The 25557-nt window shown below is 42.5% G+C and overlaps 1 protein-coding gene across 2 annotated transcripts; it reads right to left on the bottom strand.

Moving 5' to 3' along the window:
• Positions 1-129: 129 nt before the first annotated feature.
• PRICKLE4 (prickle planar cell polarity protein 4) lies at positions 130-14165 on the bottom strand. Of its 2 annotated transcripts, XM_043999871.1 has the most exons (8): positions 14066-14165; positions 13095-13167; positions 9822-9988; positions 8858-8986; positions 7206-7343; positions 5935-6138; positions 5412-5607; positions 130-1016 (listed from the first exon to the last, which is right to left on the bottom strand). In XM_043999871.1, the coding sequence occupies exons 3-8, from the start codon at positions 9960-9962 to the stop codon at positions 664-666; spliced, it is 1161 nt and encodes a 386-aa protein (XP_043855806.1). In that variant the 5' UTR covers positions 9963-9988; positions 13095-13167; positions 14066-14165; the 3' UTR covers positions 130-663. The 2 variants fall into 2 exon arrangements, with proteins under 2 accessions (XP_043855806.1, XP_043855807.1); XM_043999872.1 differs by lacking the exon at positions 14066-14165 and having other exon boundaries at positions 8858-8965; positions 13095-13538.
• Positions 14166-25557: the final 11392 nt, after the last annotated feature.

Here is a 25557-nt window from a genome sequence, read left to right as displayed (position 1 = left end):
TTGCATCTGACGACCAGGGCTTGGAAAAGCATAGCGTCAAGGGTGAAAAAGGGACCTAAGATTTGAATTATCTTGTGTTGTGCCCAACCCAAATTAAAGGAAAATAGCCGTGAAAGAGGCGAAAGCGAATTTGTTTTATTTACACTACTGTATCAATACATCAGTCAGTCAACAAGCACTTAAGTGCCTGCTTTGTGCCTGGCACAGTGCCCTCGGTCAAGGTTAATAAGTGCTTGTTGGCTAACCCCCAGGTCTCAGAACTATCTGAAGTCTGACTGAAGATGTAGCTGGCCTGAGGACAGCTGTCAGTGCTAGGCTAGGACTGTCCCTGGACCTCTAGATGACTTGGCAAACAGGAAGCTGAGATCGCCCCCAAAAGTCCGGATATATTTGAACACCCAGAAAAGCATAAGTTAGTCAGGAGGATGGGTGCCTTCACCCCGCAGCAGAATCCTACTCACTCACTCCCACCCCCAGCACTGGGACCTGAACCTCTGCCCACTGTGGAAATGTCACCAACTGTCTTGGCTGCAATCTCCTTAACTGAAGCCTCCAGGCTGTATTTCCTAAGTGGGGAATTCTCCTGTCTGGAACAGAGGCTCAGGTTCATGCTTCCTCACCACCTGCCCCTGAGGTCGTAGTGGGGTTGAGGAGGGCAGAATTCTAGCAGACCCTACACTGCCTCCCTGGGGCTCTTCCTCCAGTGTGCAGGTGGAGACTGTGCAGGGCAGCAGGGCCCCCATCCCCGGGCTGGGGTAGAGGCTGTCCCAGAAAAAAGCCCTCAGGCTCAGAGTCTGAAGAGGAAGAACAAGTGGGGCAGGGCCCATCCTCCCCTGAACATGGGGTCCTCAGGGAACGCTTCAGCCTTCTCCCTGTGGGGCCCTTCTCGAGGATCCCAGCGCTGTTTAGGAAGCTCTGGGGAATCTCATCTTTCTCAAGGCTGTCTCCAGGCTGCTCCATTCTGTTTTCATGGCAGGAAGTAGAGGAGACAGCAGTAGGATCATTGCTCTGGGAGGCTGTGAGAGGAAGCAACAGAGGTCAACTTATTAGTCAACAAGCATTTTATTAAGAGTCACTCTGACCCCACCTCGGTCTTTTTGCTGGATCACTGTCCCATTACTTTAACTAGGGGCATACAAGGCTCCCCCCCTTTTCAGTTTCCTTTTACACACTGTCTTTCCCCCATTAGAAGGTAAGCTCCTTGAGCAGCTAGGTGGCTCAATGGATAAAGCACCCACCCTGGATTCAGTAGGACCTGAGTTCAAATCTGGCCTCAGATACTGACACTTACTAGCTGTGTGACCCTGGGCAAGTCACGGAACTTTCATTGCCCCAGGGGGGAAAAAAAAGAATATAAGCTCCTTGAGGAAAAGGGTTGTCTATATTTGTATTCCCAGTGCTTAGCACAATATATGGCATACTATAAATGCTTAATAAACAATTCTTGACTTGACTTACCTGTAACCTCTGTTTGGCATTTGAAGATCTTCAAAAGCCTACCTTTCCATCCTTATACACTCCCCTTAACACAAGCTGTGGTGCAGCCAAAGTGGCCTTGTAGCTCCTCACTAAGGGTACTTCACATCCCTAGTCTGCACCTTTGCAGCCTGGCTATTCCCATCAAGTTTGGTGTGCGCTGTCTCCTCTCATACCCATCAACATGCAAGTACCTACTATGTGTGAGGCACTGTGCTTAGCAAGCACCCACTATGTGCCAGGCACTATGCTAAGCACTAAGAATAAAAAGAATAGCAAAAAGGTTCTCTCCAGGCTCAATTCAAATGCCACCTTTTACAAAAAGGCCTTTCCTGATCTCATAGGTGCTAATGCCTTCCTACAGAATTATCTTGTATTTATTTTGCATATACTTCTCTCTATAAATATAGTCTCAGTTACAATGTAAGCTCCTGGATATCACAGATGGTTTCATTTTTTTGTCATTGTATCCCCAGTACCTACCACTTAAAAAATGAAGGAGGACTGATGGTTTGACATTCTGTGTCAGGAGCTGGAGGTTTGAAGACATAGAAACTTAAATTTATAGCTGGAAGGGATCTAAAAGGTCATCTAGAGGCAGCTAGGTGGCACAGTGGATAGAACACCGGCCCTGGAATCAGGAGTACCTGAGTTCAAATCCAACCTCAGACACTTGACACTAGCTGTGTGACCCTGGGCAAGTCACTTAACCCCAATTGCCTCACCAAACAAATAAATAAATAAATAATAAAAAATAAAAGGTCATCTAGCCCAAAGAGGTAGCATAGTGGATAAAGCCATGGGCTTGGATTCAAGAAGACCAGAGCTCGAATCCCATGAACTCCCTTATCTTATGAGGAAGAAAACTGAGGCCAAGAGAGGTTAAGTGACTCATCTACGGTTATAAAGCAGCAAGTGGATTTTCCAAGAAAGGGTCCCCTTTAAGTCCCCCTTCAAGACTTTTGAGGGCCAGACCCCAACTCATCAAACGCTGAGTCTTGTTCAGGCGTCAGATTGCTTCAGCTTCAAGAGAGGTGTGTGTGTGTGTGGGGGGGGCAGCTAGGTGGTGCAGTGGATAGCCCTGGAGTCAGGAGGACCTGAGTTAAAATCCAGCCTCACATTTAACACTTACTAGCTGTGTGACCCTGGGCAAGTCACTTAACCCCAATTGCCTCACCGAGAGAGAGAGAGAGAGAGAGAGAGAGAGAGAGAGAGAGAGAGAGAGAGAGAGAGAGAGAGAGAGAGAGAGAGAGAGAGAGGAAGAGGACAATTCCAATTCAGGTCACTGAAGGAAAAGGCTCTGGGAAGACTTGAGAACTGGTGGTCTTCATCGTGTCCCTATATCCAGCTTCCTACTCTAGAGACTTCAAGGAGATTCCTTTTGGGTAAGATCTAGCACCCTCTCTCTTGGTTGAGCTGAATTAACTTGTTCCCATGGTGAGAGCACCTTCACTTTGTATTCAAAATTCTACTTGAACCTTCTCTGATTTCTCTTATGATTTCTATAAATAAGTGTCTTTGCTACTTGCTGTGTGAAATTTCATTGCAAAATTTTGCATTGTGAAACTGCAAAAGCAGTCCAGTCTTGGATATGCAGTTTGGGGTACCCTGTCCCCCCAAATGACAAAGTAATCAAGTTAGATGTAACCTGATTATATCCCCAGACCATAATATTTAAGAGAACAGATAGAAATATATCTAGCCTGATACTCCTTCTCACTGAGGCGAGCAAAGCGATAGCCTATACCCCCAACTTCCCACTTCCCCTCTTGGTAGAAATAAAATCTCCCCTGGAGAAGAGTAGAGGGAGAAGAGGCTAGAGATGTCTGTTCTGCCTCCCTTTGAGTCACACAAGGAACAAGCTCTTGCCATATGTAGAGCCTGACTACACGTGTGGGACCCACTATTCTCTTTGCCACAGATGGGAGCTTTGTCCATAGTAACATAATTTTTCGTTACTTATTTTTACAAAATATTGTGGGGTTTGGGGGCTAGGATTTTTTTTCCCCTTAGAAGCTAGGGGAAAAAAATTTTTTTTTCTATCCTGTGCTTTAAATGCCAAACAGAGGAATTTACCTCTGTCTTTAACATCAACATTTGAGTTAGACTGGGGACGCAGCCAGCATAATCCACCCCCTTTTCCCTAGCACACCCTTTCTTTACCCAGTCTGTGCCTTTGATGACAACCTCAGACCTTGTAATTTGATGTCTCCTCTTACTGAACCGGAATAAAATTCAACACAGATTGTGGCTGGGACTTCTTGGCAGTTGCTGCTCCTCACCCTACCTCCTTTCTCATTGCCCACCTCTGTGGCTACAGACAACCCTGTGAGAGTAGAAGGAAGGATGCTTTTGTATCCTTTGCTGAAATGCTCTCCCCTTCTCTCCCCAACAAAGGTCTCAGGAGTGAATGAATATGCAAGCTTTGGGGAAGAAAAATGGAAGCTAGGGAAAGGAAAAGGAATAGCTAAATTGGGGGGCACGACCAAGGGTCTCCAAACCCCATGTCTATAATAACATTAATTCATGACACTGCTTACAGTGTCCCCTTCAAGCCCAGGAATGTCTGTCTGCCTTCCATGGGAAGAAAGAGGGAACTACTAACTGCACTACTCCAATTCTTACACCAGAGGGCAGCAGAGCCAGATTAAAATGCAATTGGGAAACATTTAACAACGTAAATAAAAATACAATAGAACATAATGTCAATATGTAGTTTTCTAAATTGATATTCGGCTGGCAGGGATCCTTATTTAGTGGCCCCCATTTCTATGTGTTTGACATCACTGTCTTAAACTAGTCCCAGGTCACACAGCCAGACATTTTGGTCCCTGCCAGACCCAATTTCCTCATCCTTAAAATGAGAATAACAGTTGCACTCCCGACCTCCCAAGGTTGCAGAGGGAAAATTACTTTGTAACACTAACTGGCATCAGAGTCAGAAAGACCAGTTCAACACCTTGATACATACTGGCTGTGTGACCCTGGGCGAGGCACTAAAACTGGAAGTGGAGGAGTAGGCGTCAGTCTGCATTGCTAAAAGGAATTTCTGGGACTAAAGAAATCAGTTGGGCTGGGGGCGGGAGAGGGGGAGGATAGTAGAGAAGAACTCGATGTAAATGTAGCTTGTTAGCTTTCCAAACCACTTCTGATGCTAGGCCTGGTCTCAACTCCTAGGAACAAAATGCCCCTCCCAGATTAAGCTCATCACCTCTAAATTAGGGCAGCTAGGCGGTGCAGTGGATAGAGGACTGGGCCCAGCCTCAGACACTACTGGTTGACCCAGGGCAAGTCACTTAATCCCATTTGCCTCAATTTTCTCATCTGTAAAATGAGCTAGAAAAAGAAATGGCAAAACCATTCCAATGTCATTGCCAAGAAAACCCCAAATGGGACCACAAAGAGTCAGACGTGACTGAAAATAACAATAAAACCTCTAAATTACCATGCTGCTAACTCAAGCTCAGCTGCCTCTCTCCTCTGATTGGAGAACTAGAAGATGGAGTAACAAACTCCTCTCAATGTCTTCCATTATAGAGGACAGAAACTGGATTTTTTTTGCCCTGCTTCACTCAGCATCTGATGATCTGGTCTCAACTACACAGAACAAGATTCAAGATCCCCCCCCCCACACACACACACACCCAGGTACTCCCTGGTGTCCATCCCCTTCCCCCTTTACCACTTCCCTTTCTTACCTCTTTTTGTGGGTTGTCTTGCCCCCCCCTCCACCCATTACATTGTAAGCTCCTTGAAGGCAGGGACTGTTTCTTTTTTATTAATTGTATCTACAGCATTTAGCACAGTACCTGGCACATAGTAGGTGCTTAATATTTATTAGATTATATTGGGGTCCAAACTAGGCTCCTCCAGCAGTCTGCCCCATACCCTTATATACCCTTCCCTTTCGCTTTAAGTCGGGTCTCCTCTCTTACCAAAGGTCTCTCCTCCGGGCTGACTGGGGTTGGGCTCAGAGTGAAGGCGACTTTCAAAGCATTTGGGGCAGCAGGGACCACTGCCAGGCAGAACATACTGCCCAGAACTAAGGGGTTTTGTACAATCCAAGCAGCAGAAATGATCTTCATGCCAGCGCCTCCCTGCAGCTTCTGTGCACCGGCCAGAGAAGATGAGCTGCAGAGGAAAGGGAAGAGCAGAAAGGAGAAGTGAAGGGACCTGCATGAGATTGGGAAGGCTGGGAGGCTTGCACAAAGTGAAGGCTGAGTTAGGAAGAAGCCAACACTGGACTAGAAGCTGGGAGACTTGGATCCTCAGAAGGGCTCTGCTGGTAACCAGCCACTAATCTGACCAAGTCCCTGGGCCTCAATTTTCCAATCTGCAGAGTGAGAGTATTGGGCTACCATGGTTCCAAGGCTTGGCCCTCAGGAGGTCCCCGCCTCTTCCTCTCCCCCAGCTACTCTCCTTCTGTCCTACCTCCCCTCCACAGGGAACCATACTTACTTGGTCACAGGCAGGGCATCGGGGTCTGAGCAGCTCTGCATGGTGCCTGCCACAGTACAGGTGCCCCTTGTGGTAGAAATAGATCAGGTCTAGCAGGGCCTGGCTACAGGCCTGACAGGTGAAGCAGACAGGATGCCAGCAGCTCCTGTCACCTGCCCTAGCTGCAAACACCCCAGGTTCACCTGGTCTCAGATTTACACCACACTGTGGGATAAGGAACAGTGTCAGGAAAGAACCAAGAGAAATTCCCCATCCCCTCACCTTCCAGCCTCCTGCAGGTGGCTTCTAGAACTTTTGTACCTTTCACTTTAACCTCCAAAAGGTCATCTCCAAGCCATTTGTTCCTTCCCCTACTCTTCAGCCTCTACCATTCCCTTCCAAAGAATTCTTATCTGTTCACACATGAAAGCACATATGTGCAAGCATGTATACATACACACACATACACCCTAGCCCCTATCATATTCTCTCTCCAAATCTGGCTTCTATCTTGACCTCCATCCACTTTTCTTTCTTTTCTTTTCTTTTTTTAAGTGAGGCAATTGGGTTTAAGTGACTTGCCCAGGGTCACACAGCTAGTAAGTGTTAAGTGTCTGAGGCCAGATGGGAACTCAGGCACTCCTTCCTGACTCCAGGGCCCATGCTCCATCCACTGTGCCACCCAGCTGCCCCTCCCTCCACTTTTCTATTTCTCCATGAAGTTTTCTCCCGATTCTATTTCTATAATATTCTTCCCACCCTTCTTCTTATAGTTTCTTTTAAAAATATAGTCATTTTGAACTTAAAACATTTCCATGTATACAACATAAAAAGAAGATTCAATATAAAACCATGAATTTCCATTTCACAGTTTACATTTTGTGGAAAACTATGTAATAAGTACTATGCATTTCTTCTTTTTTTTAAGGATCTAATATTTCATCAGTGTAAGGTAACCTAGGAAAGGAACTTCTTCTCCCAAACCACATCAGGACTTTCTCTGCAATTTATAGTTTTAGAGCATTGTCTACAGGCACCAAGAGGTATTGACTTGCCCAGGGTGACACAGATGTGAGACTTGATCCCAGGTCTTCTTGACTCTGGTCAGCTCTCTCTCCTCTGTGCCATACTGACTCTATAGACTCTCAAAACCAGCATAATGCAAAACCAGCCCTTCCACACGACCCCTGGAGTTAAAGCAAAGATCTGCAATGTTAGAAAGTGAGGGTAGATAATAGTGACTGATTAGGGCATAGGGATGCCAAGAGGGGTAGGGTTCTGAAGCAGCTCACCTTCTCACACATATGCCCTTCAAACCCAGGGGGCACTAGTCGGATGACCCCCTGACCCAGGGCCTGCTCTCTTCTATGGGCACTGAATAGCCGAAGTTGGACTCTCTCTTCTTCCCCAAGGGTTGAACAGTACCGTTCCTGTCAAAATTCATAGTGATTCACAGTGTAGCAGTATTTAAAGGAGGAGTAAACTTAGGCCAAAGAAAAAATAATTTATTGCTAAGAAGGAGGGAGAGAGACTATAAAACCTTCTTGCTTGAGAGGGAAAACTGGAAAGAGAAGGCTTGTAGGAGGTCCAGTAGGAGAGAGGGGAAGAAAGCAGAGTGCAAGCCTATCTGAATCTCATCTCTTCCAGGAAGCTTTTCTTGATAACTCTCAATAACACTAATCTCATAGCATCATAGAATTAATGAGAAGTGATATTAGGTATCATTTTGTCCAAACCATTTTTATTTATAATAATTTTTATAATTGTTTCCCTTTTGTTTCACCCATTCTTTCTTGTTTCCCAATTAGCACTGTAAAATTTTCAAGTTTTCAGATGAAAAAATCAAAGCTATCTGTTGCCATATGAGAAAATGCTCTAAATCACTATTGATTAGAGAAATGCAAATTAAAACAACTCTGAGGTACCATCTCACACCTATCAGGTTGGCTAATATAACAAAAAAGGAAAATAATAAATGTTGGAGATGATGTGGAAAAATTGGAACACTAATGCCTTGTTGGTTGGAATAGTGAACTGATCCAACCATTCTGGAGAGCAATTTGGAACTATACCCAAAGGGCTATGGGTCTGTACATACTGCTTGACCCAGTCTGTATCCCAAAGAGATAATAAAAAAGGGAAAAGGACCCACATGTACAAAAATATTTATAGCAGCTCTCTTTGTGGTGGCAAAGAATTGGAAATCAAGGGGAGGCCTATCAATTGGGTAATGGTTGACCAAGTTGTGATATGTGAATGTAATATAATACTATTGTGCTATAAGAAATGAAGAATAGGCAGATTTCAGAAAAACCTGGAAAGACTTAAGTGGACTGATGCTGAGTGAAGTGAGCAGAACCAGGGGAACATTGTACACAGTAACACCAACAGTGTATGATGATCAGCTGTGATAGACTTGGCTCTTCTCAGCAGTACAATGATGCAAGACAATTCCAAAGGACTCATGATGGAAAATGATCTCCACTTCCAGAAAAAGAACTGTGGAATCTGAATGCAGATTGAGCCATACTATTTTTATTGGGTTTTTTCTTTCTTGAGATTTTTCCATTTTGTTCTGATTCTTCGTTCACAAAATGACTAATGCAGAAATAGGTTTAATGTGATTGTACATATATAACCTATATCAGATTGCTTTCTTTCTTGGGGAGGGGGAAGGGAAGGGAGGGAAGGAGAAAAATCTGGAACTTAAAATCTAATGAAGATGAATATTGAAAACTATTTTTACATGTAACTGGAAAAAGAAAAATACTATTAAGATAGGGAAATTTTTTCAAAATCAGATCAATCGAATACAGGATGAATTGAGATAAACTACTCTAAAAGAGAGGATAGCACAGAGAGAGAGAGAGAGAGGGACAGAGAGACAGAGAGTGGAGAAGGGGAGCTAAGCAGTAAGAAGATGAGGGTGGCATTTGAGGCTCACATCACTGTCTTGTGGAGGCAGCTGCTGCAGGAGGGTCCGAATCCGAAGCCAGTTGGGAGAATTGCCAGGATCCCCATGGGCGGACTCCAGGTCACCATATACAGGCAACTGAAGATACAAAGCAGAAACCTAGAGCAGCTGATGGGAGTTAGAATACATCTGGGCTGATGGGGCAGCTAGGTGGCACAATGGATAAAGCACTGGCCCTGCATTCGGGAGGACTTGAGTTCAAATCCAGCCTCAGACACTTGACACTTAACTAGCTGTGTGACCCTGGGCAAGTCATTTAACCCTCATTGACCTGCAAAAAAAAAAAAGAATACATCTGGGCTTCTTCTATCACCTCTTCCACTCCAGAATCTTTCACTTTTTTCTCCTACAGATTCCTTCTGCAGTTGGGAAATTCTTTTTATATTCCTCTTTACCAAAACCCACATGGCTTGAGCTATATCCATAATCATGGGGACATTTGAGGGATTCTAGGAATACTCTCCATACCCTAAGATATCTGCTCCATTGGGGCCGGAAACTTCACCATTAGAGATTCATCGATTTGTGCTAAGTATTACCCTCTTCCCATAGTCCTTTTCTAAAATGTGACTATTTAGGATGCATGAAATCCCTGATACCATTAGTGTGAATGCTCTAGTAGGTCTGATTTTCGTCCCAACAGAAGACCTATGGGCTGCATATCTGGAGGTGGGAAATGTTATATAGGATAGTTTTGTTTTGTTTTTCCCTGGCAATGGGGGTTAAGTGACTTGCCCAAGGTCACACAGCCAGTAAGTGTCAAGTGTCGGACCAGATTTGAACTCAGGTACTCCTGAATCCAGGGCTTTATCCACTGCACCACCTAGCTACCCCCAGGATAGTTTTGACTAAAGTTGATGCACCTGGAAAAGCAAATTCCCCAAGAGACAGAAGATTCTGCTTGTCCAGGAAGAAGAAAGAAGAGCCCTATTACCTGAGAAGATAAAAGATCAGTTCCTTCCTCCTCCAGGGTACAGTAGGATTCGGTGTCCAACAAGCAGGCTGATGTCTCCTGATCCCTGGGGGGAGATTTATCCTCTTGGTGGGAGCAGACATTAGTGAGCTCAGATAGCATGGAGGGATCTACTCAAGGAAAGGAGTCTGTAATAATTAATCATAAGAATAATCTTAAGTAGCATTTATATCGAACTTTAAAGTTTGCAAAGCACTTTACAAATTTTATCTCATTTTATTCTTACAACAGCCATGGGAGACAGGTGTTATTATTACCCCCATTTTACAGATAAGGAAATTGAGGCAGCCAAATGTTAAGTGACTCAGTCAGGGTTACACAGCTAATAAGTGTCTGAAGCCAGGTTTAAAGCAGGTATTTTTGACCCCAGGTCTAACACTCTTATCCAATGTACTGCTTAACTGCCTGTATGAAAAAGAAAGGATCATAGACAGGGAATCAAGAGTTCTGGACATTCAATCATTTAACCTCTCTATGCTTCTGTTTCTTCTTATGTAAAATGAGGGGTTTGGAATCCATGATTGCTAAGGTCATGTGGACCCTCTGATTCTGTGTTCTGCTCCTCACTAAACAGTCAGATCTCCTCACTATTTTCAATACATGCCATGCTATGGCCCAAGATTTGGAGTCAAAAAGACCTGGGTTTGAAGTCTGGTTGGGTTACCTTAGACGAGTTACCTCACCCCTCTAAGCCTTAGTTTCCTCATTTGTGAAACAAGTGTATTAAATTAGATGATCTCTGAGTTCTCTTCTAGCTCTGTGAATATGATTCTGTGATTCTGTCATCTTACCTTAGTTTCACCCTCCAAGTCTTTTCTCTTTTCTTCCTTTTATCCTCAGTGCTCTCCCAGATGCCCGTCCAAATCCCACTCAGCTTTCTAGGCTCAGAGCTCATGCAGTCTTCCCTGATCATGGGACTCCCACTGATCTTTTCCTTCTCTGAACTCCCATTGCACTAATAATAGGTCACTTGTAGTGTGGCATTTAATCTTCTATCATTGTTTTCCATTTTTTTTTCTTCCTAATTAGACTAAAATATCATTGAGTGAGGGGTAGCTAGGTGTCTCAGTGGAAAGAGCATTGGGCCTAGAGTCAGGAAGACCTGAATTCAATCTGGCCTCAGACATTTACTTGCTATATGACCCTGGACAAGTCACTCAACCCTGTTTGCCTCAGTTTCCTCATATGTAAAGTGAATTTGAGAAGGAAATGGGAAACCACTCCAGTAACATTGCCAATGAAACCCCAAAGAATCAGACATGAATGAACAATAACAAAAATCATTGAGTGAAGACTTGATGCTTATGTGTCTCTGGTATGGACTCCTCCCCCTTCCCCCTAAACTTCCTTCAACCTAGCACAGTGCTTGAAACAGAAATGATCAATGAATGTGTTGATTGATGATGGAGTTTTGGTTTCAGATCTCTCATCTCTAAATTGGGAATAATAGTTCTTGCACCACCTCAAAGGGTTGCTATAAGGAATTGGCCTTTATAAAGCACAAATCCTTATCAAGTGAATGGGAGTTCTTATAAAAAATCCTGCCAGTGGGGTTGATGGACAGAGTCTGGACTATTAAAGCAGTAAAGTGGCCCTGCTCCAATAACCCCTCCATCTGTGGTGAGATTTCTGTATGAGTGTCCCCTTTCCTGCTCTATCCCACTTCTCCCACACCCCATTTCCTTCCTTCTACTTTCCCTAGGTTTCCTGTAGGGAGACCAGACTAGAGGGTTTACCCTCCTACATCCCCACCCTCCACCCCCATTCAGTCAGTCATTTTTTCACAGGATCCTAAGCTCCTGAGAAAGAGAATCTTTGAATCAGAGCATCTCAGAATTGGAAGGAGCCTCCGAAGTCATGTGTCCATGCAATATCTGAACAACATCCCTGGCAATCTAGCCTCTGCTTGAAGGTCTCCTATAAAGGGCAAATCATTAACTCTTCAGCGATCCCATTCTACTTTGGGACATCTCTAATTGTTAGAAAATTTTGCCTCCCCTTGTAACTTTCATGGGACATTGCTTCTAGTTCTGCTCTCTGGGGCTAAGCAGAACAAGACTACTCCAGAGTGCAAAGAATTTAGTTGTGCATAGCTGGTGTAATGGAAAAAGTATTGAGTCTGGTGGCAAAGGACCTGGGTTCCAATACTAGCTTTGCTTCTAAATAGCTATGTAACTTAACCTTTCTGTTTCACTTCCCTTCATGATAAAATGAGGAGGTTGAACCAGCTGGCCTCTGGGGTCCCCTCCAGTTCTAAATCTAAGATCCTATAAAAATTCATACTACTTCATTTGAAAATTTTGTCCCCTTGTGTGTTAGTCACCCATAGGCTTTGGGTCTTCTTCCTAAGATATCCATACAAAAACACTGTACACAGTAACAGTAATGTTGTGTGATGATCAGCTGTGATAGACTTAGATCTTCTCAGCAATACAATGATCCAAGACAATTCCAGTGGACTCATGATGGAAAATGCTCTCCACATCTAGAAAAAAGAACTGTGGAATCTGATTGCAGATTGGACCATACTGTTTCCACTATTTTTGTTTTTCTTTTTTCTTTTTTTTTTGAGGTTTTTCCTTTTGTTCTGATTCTTCTTTCACAACATGACTAATGTGGCAATATGTTTAATGTGAGTGTACATATATAGCCTATATCAGATTGCTTTCTGTCTTGGGGAGGGGGGAGGGAAGGGAGGGAATGGAGGCAGAGAGAAAAATTTGGAACTAAAAATCTTATAAAAACAAATGTCAAAAACTATATGTAACTGGAAAATAATAAAATACTTTCATTATTAAAAATGACATTAAAAAGAGAAATCCATACAGATTTGTCAAAAAAGAAATACCCATTTGTCATGGAGAATAATGTTTTCTAAGCAGCCAACATAAATGCTATTGTTTTGTGTGCTCTCCACCTTGACTCTCCTCCCTAGGCAGCTGCCTACCTTGCCTACCCCTTAGTTCCAGCCCTGGTCTAATCATCTTTTCAGAAAAACAGCCCTTTCAATATATGAAGATAGTAATTCTGTGTCCTTAGGTGCCAGATGGAGGTGGAGTATGGATGGATCTGGATTCCAGGAGAGAAGCTCCCTAAATGATGTTGACTTGGACACAAGGAGTTCCTATTCCCCTAAAACCACACTGTACGGAAAATCGCTTCCACCCCCCATGCCTCCCAGGCTCCCTGGGTCCAGCCTCGTGCCAACCCCTAGGCCTTCCCCCATTCACTTGCCTGTAGTTTTCTCTCCTGCAGACCCCAGGGTTCGTTTAAGAAGTCCTCGAGGGGGCCCGGTGCTGCCGGATTCCTAGGGGGTGGGGAAGCCCGGGTTTATTTGGTGCTGGGATAGGGGTACTCAGCACGGAGCTGAGCACGAATTCTCCTCTCCTTACCAGCTCAAAGATTAACCAGTCGCCCGCCCCGCCGGGGGCAGTGCCCTCTGGGGCCCCAGCGCAGACCGGATGGGTGGGGAGGAGAGGAGAGAAAAGGGAAGGGAAAGAGGCCGGATTCCGGCATGGGATCCGCCTCCCGAGAATCATCCTAGCCGCCAAACAGGTGGGGAGGGAAACGGGGCACATGGGAAGCAGGAAGGAAGCAGAGCTACTGATCTATTTATTCAAGATACCACTTTTTTCTTCTCCCTTCCCTCTAGTCCCCAAAGCCGTGTTAGGTGGGAACTTGGCTCTATCACCTCCCTCCAGGCCACTGCATCTGCCTCTGACCCGCCCTCCATTCCGGTCCTCTCTCCTCCCCAATCCCTCCCCTTCCAATCTTGCTCTCGGCCGGACCGCAGCTGGAAGACAGAAGTATGAAGCACCCATCCTGGAAAGCGAAAGGGTGTGTGGGGTGCGGGGAGAGAAGGCAGGCAGGAAGAACGCCCAGGTGCAACCAGGTGCAGAGCAATGACACAGAGCCTTACCCCCGACTCCAAACACAGTCCAACAATAATACATGGGAGCTTGCGTGGGTTTGCATACATTTGTACCATTCATTTCATGTAAAATGAAGATACACCCTTCTCTCCCCCTGCCCTGGAAACGTCCGGAGTCCTCCCCTTTCCCCTTTAGTGTGGTCCGATCTTCTAGGATGTTTAGCCCATTGTACTCCCGCCCTATTAGTGTTTCCTAGTTCCTCCCTCTCCTCACCCTCAATGTCTCCCAACCTCTTCCCCTCAACTTCTGAGTCTCTCAGAAGCAGCAAGGCACCTGAAAGAGAGACAGGAAGCACCACCAGCACCTCTTCGCCCTGATGGAGACAGTCCAGTACCTTGAATCCACAGTCTTGGAGAAAGCAGCGCCCCTTAGACCACCAGTCCTGCTTACCACCCTTCTCAGGCATCACTGAAGGGAGCTGTCAACGTAGGGAAGAGGCCCATTGTTATGGGGAAATAGGTGGGGGGCGGTTTTGGGGTTTGGGGTCCTTAGGAATTCCTCTTTATAGAATTACACCCTTTCCCACACAAATCCAATAGAATAAGATAATAGTTTATTTAGGAACTACGAAAGGGAAACCAAGAGAGAAATCCTTGGACTTCTCATGGGGAGAAGGCATAACACAGAGGCGTGGCTCTGAGATACCTATCACCAGCAGACTGATGGGGGTGATCATCTGACTGTGGAAAGTTCTCTTATTGGGGGAGGACCATCCCCTATTGGTGGTGGCTGGGGGAGTTGGGTGAGGGATGGCTTCAGATCTTTCAAGTCATCTCTGTCCTCCTCACACCACAAAGGCAGCAGCCACACCTAATCTTATCTCCCCAGGAGTGGGGGAGACTGGAATGAAGAGTCGTGGTCCCGGAGCTAGCTTAGTCCTGATCTGGTGCCACTTATCTATTTAGGTGTATCTGTCCTTTGGTTTAGTTTCTCAAGGAGAAGGTTCTTTGATGTACCCCCAGAAAACTTCTGGGGTGCTAGGCCCATAACACCCATCTTCTTAGCCATCACCGAAACTAACTGCTAACCAACTGCCACAAATGGGGAGATGAGGGCTGGTGGCATTCCCCAGACCACCTTTTAGCCCAGCCCTTAAAACCAGTATCTAGGGGAAATTAACCTCTGTGGATTTGTGGCTGCTTCTGAGGGTTATGTGGTCACAACTACTCAAGACCCAGAAAATAAAATTCTTGGCACTATCAGAAGTCCAACATCAGAAACCAATGTTACTTTATCAGAGAAATGAGATTTTAAAAGATGTTTTATCATCTGCTTTGCTGCTGCACCCTAAGGACCATAGGTCTTTTCTATCTGGTCTGCAACTGAAATCTGCTAGGTGTGTTATCTCCCTCAATGAAAAGTGAGCTCCTTGAGAGCAGAACTGTATTTTTAAAAAATTCATATAATTAGAACTTCGCATGATGTTTTGCACATAGTACTTAATACATGTTTTTTCATTCATTCATTCATTCATTCATTTATTTATTCATTCATTCATTCTCTAGCCCACTTCTTTCTCACAGTGTCCTCAGCTTCCTTTCCTTTCTTTGTCTCTTTCCCTTTCCTGTAGTAACCCCATGACCCCTCTTCTCTAGTCCGTGAGCCTCTTTCCTATCCCCTAGCCTCTTTCCATCTTCCTCAATGTCCCTAGCCCTATCTTCTCAAATGTCTCTTAGACTCTCCCCTAGCTTTCTTCTCTTTCCTGCAGTGTCCTCATATTCAATTGAATTCACTTATTAGATGCTTACTAATGCATGGTGGACACAAAAACAAACCCCCAAAATTCTTAAAAATTATTGAACAAGAAATGGCCTCTGCCCTGATCTTAAATTTTAATGAGGAAGACAAAACACCTAGCAAATTTCAGTGAGCTTACATTATAATAGAGGAATACAATATGTACCCATATAAGTCAATAAAAAGTTGTCTTTTTAGAGGGAGCGCTAAGAACTGGAGGAGCCAGGAAAAACTTCTTATAGGAGTAAACATTAGTTGAGCCTTGAAGTGCTATTGTTTTTGAGAGGCATGGGTAAGGAGGAAGGAGAACATTCATTCAATCAATCATTCATGCCTTAGGACACAGAAGCAATAGATAGAATGTTGAACATAAGGAAGGAAAGAAACAAACATTTATTAAATGCCTACTGTGTTCCAGGAACTGTGTTAAGTGTTTTACAAATATTATCTTATTTGATGTTCACAACAACCCCGGGAAGTAGATGCTATTACTATGCCTATTTTATAGTTGAGAAAACTGAGGCAGACAAAAGTTAAATAAATGACTTGCCTAGGATTAGACTGAAAATGTCTGAGGATGGATTTGTACTGAGGTCTTCTTGGCTCTAGGCCTAGCACTCTATCCACTGCCTCATCCACCTGCCTCTGTAATATAAGTACTTGTGTAAGCATATAAGATATTTATAGAGGAAGATATATAGGCCATTTTGGCAGGAATGTGTCTGAGGGGGAGTAATCTATAATGAACCTGGAAAGATTGGTTGAAGCCAGATGGAAAAGGGCTTTTAAAAATGCTAAACCCAGAAGGGTTTTTTCCCCCCTTTTTACCTTAGAGACAAAAGAGAGCCATGGAAACTTCTTAAGTAAAGAGTGACATGGTTCTGAACTATACATTAGGATAGGGGTTTTCTCATAATTCCAATAACAATACAACTATCCCAACTACTTCAACATTTTCCCCACTTAGGGCCTACCTACCATTAGTCTCCAGTGTGGCTGCCTCAGGCAGGAGACCCTTCGACCAGATTATATAACCTGACACCATCTAGGCACAGCTATACAGAAATGTACCCCACCTGCCCCAGTGAACCCTTACCTAGCTCATCACACTTCCTTTACCCCTCACCTTGTCATCATAGTGGCAGAATCTGAACTCTAGAGCAGTGACTATCGAATAGTCTTCCTGCACATACCTGACATCCACCCATGTCAGTGGGGATGAGTGAGTAGGACGGGGTGAACAGTCATGGATAAGTTGACATTACAGCATCTTTACTCCTGGGAAGAAAATTCTGTGCTCTGCATTTTAAGCTAAAGTCTATCAAAAATTATTTATTTAATATATATTAAACTAATTCTAAAAATCTTTTGCAGAGAGAAAGAGATATTAAGAGGAGAGAGATCTAAAACCAACAGTTCTCCATGGCTTTGAAAATCACTCTAATAAAAGTCATTTTAAAATTGCATTTTATGTTATTATCAAACAATGGATAAGATTCTTAAAAATCAGGGCAATTAGATGGCACAGTGGATAGAGCACCGGCCCTGGAGTCAGCAGTACCTGAGTTCAAATCCGGCCTCAGACACTTAACACTTACTAGCTGTGTGACCCTGGGCAAGTCACTTAACCCCAATTGCCTTACTAAAAAAAAAAAAAATTATGGAGGACTCTCCATGGAGCTTTTGATTATGTCAGCTATATCTATCAACATTTGCCATATTATTAATTAAAACCTCTTAGTACTCCTGCCTGATCTCTAGACTCCCCTGGGAAGAAGAATGATAACTTTTACTCAGAGATGCATATTCTCATGCCCGGTCATACCTTACACATGCAAATCATTCTGAACCTTTTTAGGTCATCATCTAAGTTCCATTCATCATTCCCCACTACCTTATTCATTATTCCCATATCCCTCACCCTCCCACTCCAAAGTTCCAACTAAACATGACCCACCAGTTTCACTGTGCTCTCTGAAATGACAGTTCCATAGGTAATAAACTTGCCTTCATTCTAAATATTTTCCTCTCCCATTCCTTCCATTTTATAGCAATCACAGAAACCTGGCCCCTCCCTGATGACATAGCCCCCAGTGCTGGCTACACTCACTGCCCTTGGTTTACTGGTTGAGGCAGGGGGAATTAGAATACTTCTTACTCTCCATTGCTACTTTCAGGTTCTTCCTCTACCTCCATGCCTTAGTAACTTCTCCTTGGAGGTTCATGCAATTCATATCTACCATCCATCAAAATCCTGGTAGTTGTTGTCTATAGACCTCTAGGTTACTTGCCTTCCTTCTTCAAGTAGTTCAGTCCCTGGCTAACAAATTTTTTCTTCTCCCCACCCCTGCTCTCATACTAGGGAACTTCAACACACATATTGACTCTCTTTTAAACACCCTAATCACTCATTTCCTCGACCTACTCACTTCCCATGACCTACTCCTGTACTCGAGTTCAGCCACACACAAAAACGATCATATACTTGATCTTGCCATCACCCACAAGTGTACCACCTACATGCTCAAGAGTTCTGAAATCCTCTTGTCTGACCATGACCTCCAAATCCCTTGATCCTTTACTCCTCTTCTAGTCATCACCCCTGCTCTAGCTGCTGCCTTTCCTGATCTTGACCCTTGGGTGAACTAGTTAAACTCTACACTGTCCTCTCCTCTTGAGTCCCTACCCGCCTCATCATTTATATAGCTGATTGAGCCCTGCCAAGTCTCATCCTTGGATGACTCCCACCAGCAGCCTCCTTTGCTCCTACACCTGCACTGCTGGACAAAGGTGGAAAAAGTCCTACCTATAACTGTTCTGATTTCTTCCACTACAACTGGGCCCTCCTTGCTTCTCTAAGCAATCCTTCTGCACTTCCCATGAGCCTATTCTCCACAGTGGCTCTTCCAAATCTTTTCATCCCTCCTCAAACTTTCCATGGTTCTGCCTCCCTCCAACCTCTCAGCTGAGAACCTGACCTCAAATTTTTCAGAAAAAAATGAGGTGATTCACTGTGACCTCTCTCTTCTTCCCTCTATTGTCTCCATTCTTGTCTCACAGGAAGAGGTAGCCTTACTCCTCACCAAGGCTAACCCTTCTACTTGCACAAGTGATCCCATTCCATCTCATTTTCTCAGATTGTTCTCCTCTGTCATCTCCATTCTCTCACTTATCCTCAATCTCTCCCTGTCTACTGGCTCTGTCCTTACTGCTTACAAACATGCCCATATCTCCCCCATCCTCGAAAAACCCCTCCTTGATATTTCCATCCTTGTTATTATCCTACATTTCTCCTGCCCTTTTTTGCTTAACTTCTTGAGAAGGCCATCTATAATAGATGCTTCCACGGCCTCTCCTCTTACTCTCTTAACCCCTTGCAATCTGACTCCTGACCATTCATTCCACTGACTCTGCTTCCTCCAAAGTTACAAATGGTCTCTCTCTTTTTTTTTTTTTTTTGCAGGGCAATGAGGGTTAAGTGACTTGCCCAGGGTCACACAGCTAGTTAAGTGTCAAGTGTCTGAGGCTGGATTTGAACTCAGGTCCTCCTGGATCCAAGGCCAGTGCTTTATCCACTGCGCCACCTAGCTGCCCACAAATGGTCTCTTAATTGCCAAATCCAAAGACTTTTTCTTCAGTCCTCATTCTTTTTTACCTCTCTGCAGTCTTTGACATTTTTGATCTTCTCCTCCTCCTCCTCTGTCTCTCTGTCTCTGTCTCTGTTTTTCTCTCCTGGTTCTCCTCCTACCTATGAGACTGCTCCTTCTCAGTCTCCTTTACTGGATCCTCATTCAGGTGACATTATCAAACTCCAGTTGTACCACAGGGTTCTGTTCTGGGCCTTCTCCCATCCCTCTATACTATTTCACTTGATGATCTCATAAGTTTCCAAGGATTCAATTAATCATCTCTATTCTAAGGATTCTCAAATGAGCCTATCCTTTTCATTCTTTTTTTTTGTTCTTCATTTGGAGGGGAGGTTACTTCGTAGTATTTTATTTTTCAATTACATGTAAAAATTGTTCTCAACATTCTTTTTTTTTCTTTTCATGGCAATGAGGGTTAAATGACTTTCCCAGGGTCACACAGCTAGTAAGTGTTAGGTTCTGAGGCTGGATTTGAACTCAGGTCCTCCTGAATCCAGGGCCGGTGCTTTATCCACTGTGCCACCTAGCTGCCCCCTCAACATTCATTTTTGTAATATTTTGAGTTCCAAATTTTTCTTCCTCCCTCCCCTCCCTCCTCCCCAAGATGGAAAGCAATCAGATATATCATATATATATCATATATATATATGTGTGTGTGTATGTATATTATATATATATATACACACACATACAGACACACACAATCATGTTATAAATATTTCCATATTAGTCATGTTGTAAAATAAGAATCAGAATAAAAAGAAAAGGGGCAGCTGGGTGGCACAGTGGATAGAGCACCAGCCCTGGATTCAGAAGGACTTGAGTTCAAATCCAGCCTCAGACACCTGGGCAAGTCACTTAACCCCAAGTGCCTCACCAAAAAAGAAGAAGAAGAAAAGAGAAAAACCATAAGAAAGAAAAAATATCAACAACGAATAAAGTTCTTCACAAAGAGAGCTGCTATAAATATTTTAAAACATATAGATTATTTACTTTTTTCCCTGATGAACTTGGGAAACAGACCTAATAGTGGTATTCCTGGGTCAAAGCGTATAAAAAGTTTTATAACTCTTTGGGCATAATTCCAGATTGCTCTCCAAAATGGTTGGATCAGTTCACAGTTCCACTAATAATGCATGTGTCCCAATTTTTCTACACCCCCCCAACATTTGTCATTTTCCCTTCTATCATTTTAACCAATCTGATAGCTGTGAGATGATAGTCAAAGTTGGTTTCACTCGCATTTCTCTAATCAATAATGATTTAGAGTATTTTATATGACTATATATAGCTTTGATTTCTTCATCCAAAAACCTGCCTTTTCATATCCTTTGGCTATTTATCAATTGGGGAATGACTAATATTCTTATAAATTTGACAAAGCTCTCTATATATTTGAAGTATAAGGCCTTTATCCAAGAAACTGTCTATAACATTTCCCCCTTAATTTCATGCTTTCCTTCTAATCTTGGCTACATTGGTTTAATTTGTACAAAATCCTTCTAATATAGTGTAATCAAAATTATCCATGTTATATCTCAAAATGCTCTCTATCATTTTATTCATAAATTCTCCTATCCATAATTCAGATAGGTAATATGTTCCATATTCTTCTAATTTACCTATAATATCTCCCTTCATATTTAGGTCATGTATCCATTTTCACCTTATCTTGGTAAATGGCATAAGATATTGGTCTATAACTAATTCCTTTCAGACTGCTTTCTCATTTTCCCAACAATTTTTTAACAAATAGTGAAGTCTTATCCCCAAAGCTTAAATCTTGACATTTGTCAATCCAAGGTTACTATAATCATTTACTACTGTGTATTATATGTCTACTCTTTTCCACTGATTCACCTTTCTATTTCTTGGCCAGTATCAGATAATTTTGATAAGTACTGATTTATAATATAGTTTAAGATCTGCTAAACCTCCTTCCTTTACATTTTTTCATTAATTCCTTTGCTAGTATTGACCTTTTGTTCTTTCAAATGAATTTTGTTATTAATTTTTTTAGCTTAATAAAATATTTTTGGGGGTAATTTAATTGGGCTGGCATTAAATAAGTAGATTAAGTTAGGCAGAATTGTAATTTTATCATATTGGCTTTGTCCTCCCATGAACAACTAATATTTCTCCAATAATTTAAATCCGACTTTAAAAATGTTTTATGGGCAGCTAGGTGGCACAGTGAATAAAGCACCGGCCCTGGATTCAGGAGGACCTGAATTCAAATCTGGCCTCAGACACTTGACACTTACTAGCTGTGTGACCCTGGGCAAGTCACTTAACCCTCATTGCCCCACCAAAAAACCAAACAAACACAAAAAGTATTTTATAATTATGTTTGTATAGTTCCTGGGTTTGTATTGACAGGTATACTCCCAGGTATTTTATGCTGCCCATGGTTATTTTAAATGGGATATCTCTTACTATCTTTTCTTGCAGGGTTTTGTTTGTGATATATAGAAATGTGGATGATTTATGTGGGATTATTGAATATACTACTTTGCTAAAAATATTAAATTTTAAAATTAGCTTTTTTTGTTGAAGCTCTAGGATAGTCCAAGTATCTGTCTCCTTTTCAACCCAGCGACACTGACATCCTTGCTGTCCCATGAATAAGATATTCCATCTTTCAGGTGCAGGCATTTTCTCTGACTCTGTCCCATGCCTGAAAAGATCTCTCTCCTCATCTCTCCCCCTGGCTTCCCTGGGTTTCTTCAAATCCCAATTAAAATCTGTTCTTCTGAGGGGCAACTAGATGGCACGGTGGATAAAGCACTGGCCCTGGATTCAGGAGGACCTGAGTTCAAATCTGGCCTCAGACACTTGACACTTACTAGCTGCATGACCCTATGAAAGTCACTTAACCCTCATTGCCCCACTCTCCCCTCCCAAATCTAATCTTCTACGGAAAGCCTATCTAAAGTGATATTTAATTGTTTCCTATTTATCCAGTGTATAGCTTGATTGAATGTATTTGTTTACTTGTTTTCTCCCTCAATTAGAATGTGAGCTCCTTAGAGGAGAAGAACAGTTTTTTTGTCTTTTTTTTTTTTAATGTCCCCAGCAATTAGCACAGCACCTGGGACAAAATAGATGCTTTAGTAAATGTTTGGGTAGAGGATAGAGTGTCTGACCTGGAGTTATGAAGACATCTTCTTGAGTTCAAATCTGTCCTCACACACTTACTAGCAGTATGACCCTGGGCAAGTCACTTAACCCTGTTTGGTTCAGTTTTCTCATCTGTAAAATGGCAAACCACTTCAGTATATTTGCCAAGAAAACCCCAAATGGGGTCACAAAGAGTCTAATACAACTGAAATGACTGAATAATAACAACAGGAACAAGAAGGACGCATGGTTACTAACTGACTACTATTATAAAAATAGTTTTGACCTCATGGACTTGAAAAGGTCTTGGGCACCTTCAGGGGTCCCCAACCACCTTTTGATAACTGACACCCTAGAGAATCAGTTTCCTAAAACCCCTTCAAGAATTCTCCCTTCCATTAGGTGAATTCAAAATTTCATCTTTCTTTTAGTTGGATCATAACCCTAATTACTTTACCACTTCCTCAATGACTCCTTTGTAGGCTGATCAGATGAGAAGGACCTGGGGTTGGGTTAGAAATTGGTTAGAACTCTGATAAGAATGAACAGAAAAGATTTCAGTGCCAGACATTGTTTTGAATTGAGAGAAAAATACTGATAAGCAGTTCTTATTTAGATGAGTTCAAAGGCTTTAGACCAAGATAATCAGAAAAGTGCTTTCTTAATAGTTCTAATATCTGTGTCTGCCAGGTCTATATCCCAGACATCCAAAAAAGGAGAAAGGGCCTTTTTGGTTTTTTGTTGTTGTTTGTTTTTATTTTTTGTTTTTGTGTGTGTGTTTAGAATTTTATTTTCCAAAATATATGTAAAAACAAATTTTGACATCAATTTCTTGAAACTTTGTGTTCGAACTTTTCTTCCTTCCTCCCTTCCCACCCCACCCCCAAGAACTCAAGCAATTCAATATGGTATACATGAGTAGTCATGGAAAACATCCCCACATTAACTAGGTTATGAGAGAAAACAGATAAAACCCAAAACTTCAGATTAAGGAATTGTCAAAAAAAAAATGTGTTTCAATCCGTTTTCAGATACTATCAGTTCTTTCTCTGTAGATGGATTGCAATTTTCATAAGTCCTTCAGGGTTATATTGGATCATTGCCTTGCTGAAAATAACCACATGCTTCCCAGCATATCATCTTACACTATTGTTGTTATTTTGTATACCGTACATTTCACTCTGCTTCAGTTCATGTAGGTCTTTCTAGGTTTTTCTGATAGCATCCTGTTCATCACAACTTTTATATAGTACCTTAAAATTGACAAAGAATTTTCTTCACAATAGCCCAGAAAAGTAGGTACCATACATTTTGCCATTATAGTCAATCATCATAACTATTTCTCTCCATCCAATTCCTTTATCATGATATTTACTCTATTTTCTATCTTCTTTTACCCTATTCCTCCTCAAAAGTGTTTTACTTCTGACTTCCTCCTCCCTTCTTTCACCCTTCCCTCCTTATCCTCTTCCCCTCCTACTTTCCTGTAGGGTTAAATAGATTACTCCTCCCAATTGGGTGTGTATGTCATTCCTTGAGCCCACTCTGATGAGATTAAGGTCTTTGAGCTAATTCTGTGTTCCAAATTTTTCTTCCTCCCTCCTTCCTCAACCCTCCCTATGAAATCAAGTAATCCAATATGTCATACATGTGCAGTTATGCAGAACATCTTCACCTTCTTCAAAGTGTTTTGCTTTTTACTGCTCCCTCCCCCAATCTGCCCTTCCCTCCTTCCCCTCTTCTACCCCCTCATCTCCTTCTCCTCCCACTTTCCCTCAGAACAAAAATATATTACTATACCCACTTGAGTATGTATGTTATTCCCTCTTTGAGCCAATTCTGATGATAGTAAGGTTCACTCACTCCCCCACTCCTTCCCCCTCTTCCCCTACCCTCTATAAGCTTTTTTTCTTGTTTCCTTCATGTGAACTACCTTTCCCCAGTTCACCTCTCCCCTTCCCCCTCCCCCCAGTCCATTCCTCCTACCCCTCAACCCTATTTTTTTTTTTTGGTGAGGCAATTGGGGTTAAGTGACTTGCCCAGGGTCACACAGCTAGTAAGTGTCAAATGTCTGAGGCTGGATTTGAACTCAGGTACTCCTGAATCCAGATCCAGTGCTTTATCCACTGTGCCATCTAGCTGCCCCCAGCCCTCAACCCTATTTTAAAGATGTCATCATGGGTTAGCTAGGTGGCATAGTGGACAAAGCACCAGTCCTGGACCCAGGAGGCCCTGAGCCCAAATACAGCACCAGACATAAGATACCCCACCCTGTTTGCCCCACAAAGAACAAGGATAAACAAAAAATAAATGCTTTACAGATATCATCCCTTCATGTTCAGTTCAGACCTGTGTCCTCTGTGTATTCCTTTCAGCTACCCTAATACTGAGAAAGTTCTTATGAGTTCAAAGTATTATCTTCCTATGTGGGAATGTAAACAGTTTAATCTTTTAATATCCCTCATGATTTCTTTTTCCTGTTTACCTTTTTATGCTTCCCTAGGGTCTTGTATTTGAAAGTCAAATTTTCTATTTAGTTCAGGTCTTTTATCACAAATGCCTGAAAGTCCTCTTTTTCATTGAAGTCCCATTTTTCCCTCTGAAAGATTATAATCAGTTTTGCTGGGTACATGATTCTTGGGTATAGTCCCAGTTCCTTTGCCCTCTGGAATATCATACTCCATGCCCTCCAGTCCTTTAATGCAGATACTGCTAGATCTTGTTTTATACTTACTGTAGCTCCACAGTATTTGAATTCCTTTTTTCTAGTTGCTTGTAATATTTTCTCCTTGACCTGGGAGCTCTGGAATTTGGCTATAATATTCCTGGAGGTTTTCCTTTTGAGATCTCTTTCAGGAGGTGATTGGTGGATTCTTTCAATTTCTATTTTGCCTTCTGCTTCTAGAATATCAGGGCAATTTTCCCTGAGGATTTCTTGGAAGATGCTATCTAAACTCTTATTTTGGTCATGGTTTTCAGATAGTCCAATGATTTTCAAATGATCTCTCCTGGATCTATTTTCCAAGTCAGCTGTTTTTCCAAGGAGATATTTCATAATGCCTCTATTTTAAAAATTCATTTGAATTTGCTTTACTGTCTTGGTTTCTCATAAAGCCACTAGCTTCCATTTGTTCAATCCTAATTCTTAGGCAATTATTTTCTTCTGACAGCTTTTGTGTCTCCTTTTCCATTTGGCTTTTCAAGATGTTGACTTTTTTCTCATGATTCTCCTACATCACTCTCATTTCTCTTTCCATTCTT

This window comes from Dromiciops gliroides, chromosome 4 (assembly GCF_019393635.1).
Source record: "Dromiciops gliroides isolate mDroGli1 chromosome 4, mDroGli1.pri, whole genome shotgun sequence".
NCBI classification, from domain to species: Eukaryota; Metazoa; Chordata; class Mammalia; order Microbiotheria; family Microbiotheriidae; genus Dromiciops; species Dromiciops gliroides.
Note: the sequence above shows the minus strand (reverse complement) of the source record. Positions and strands in the feature narration are given on the sequence as shown.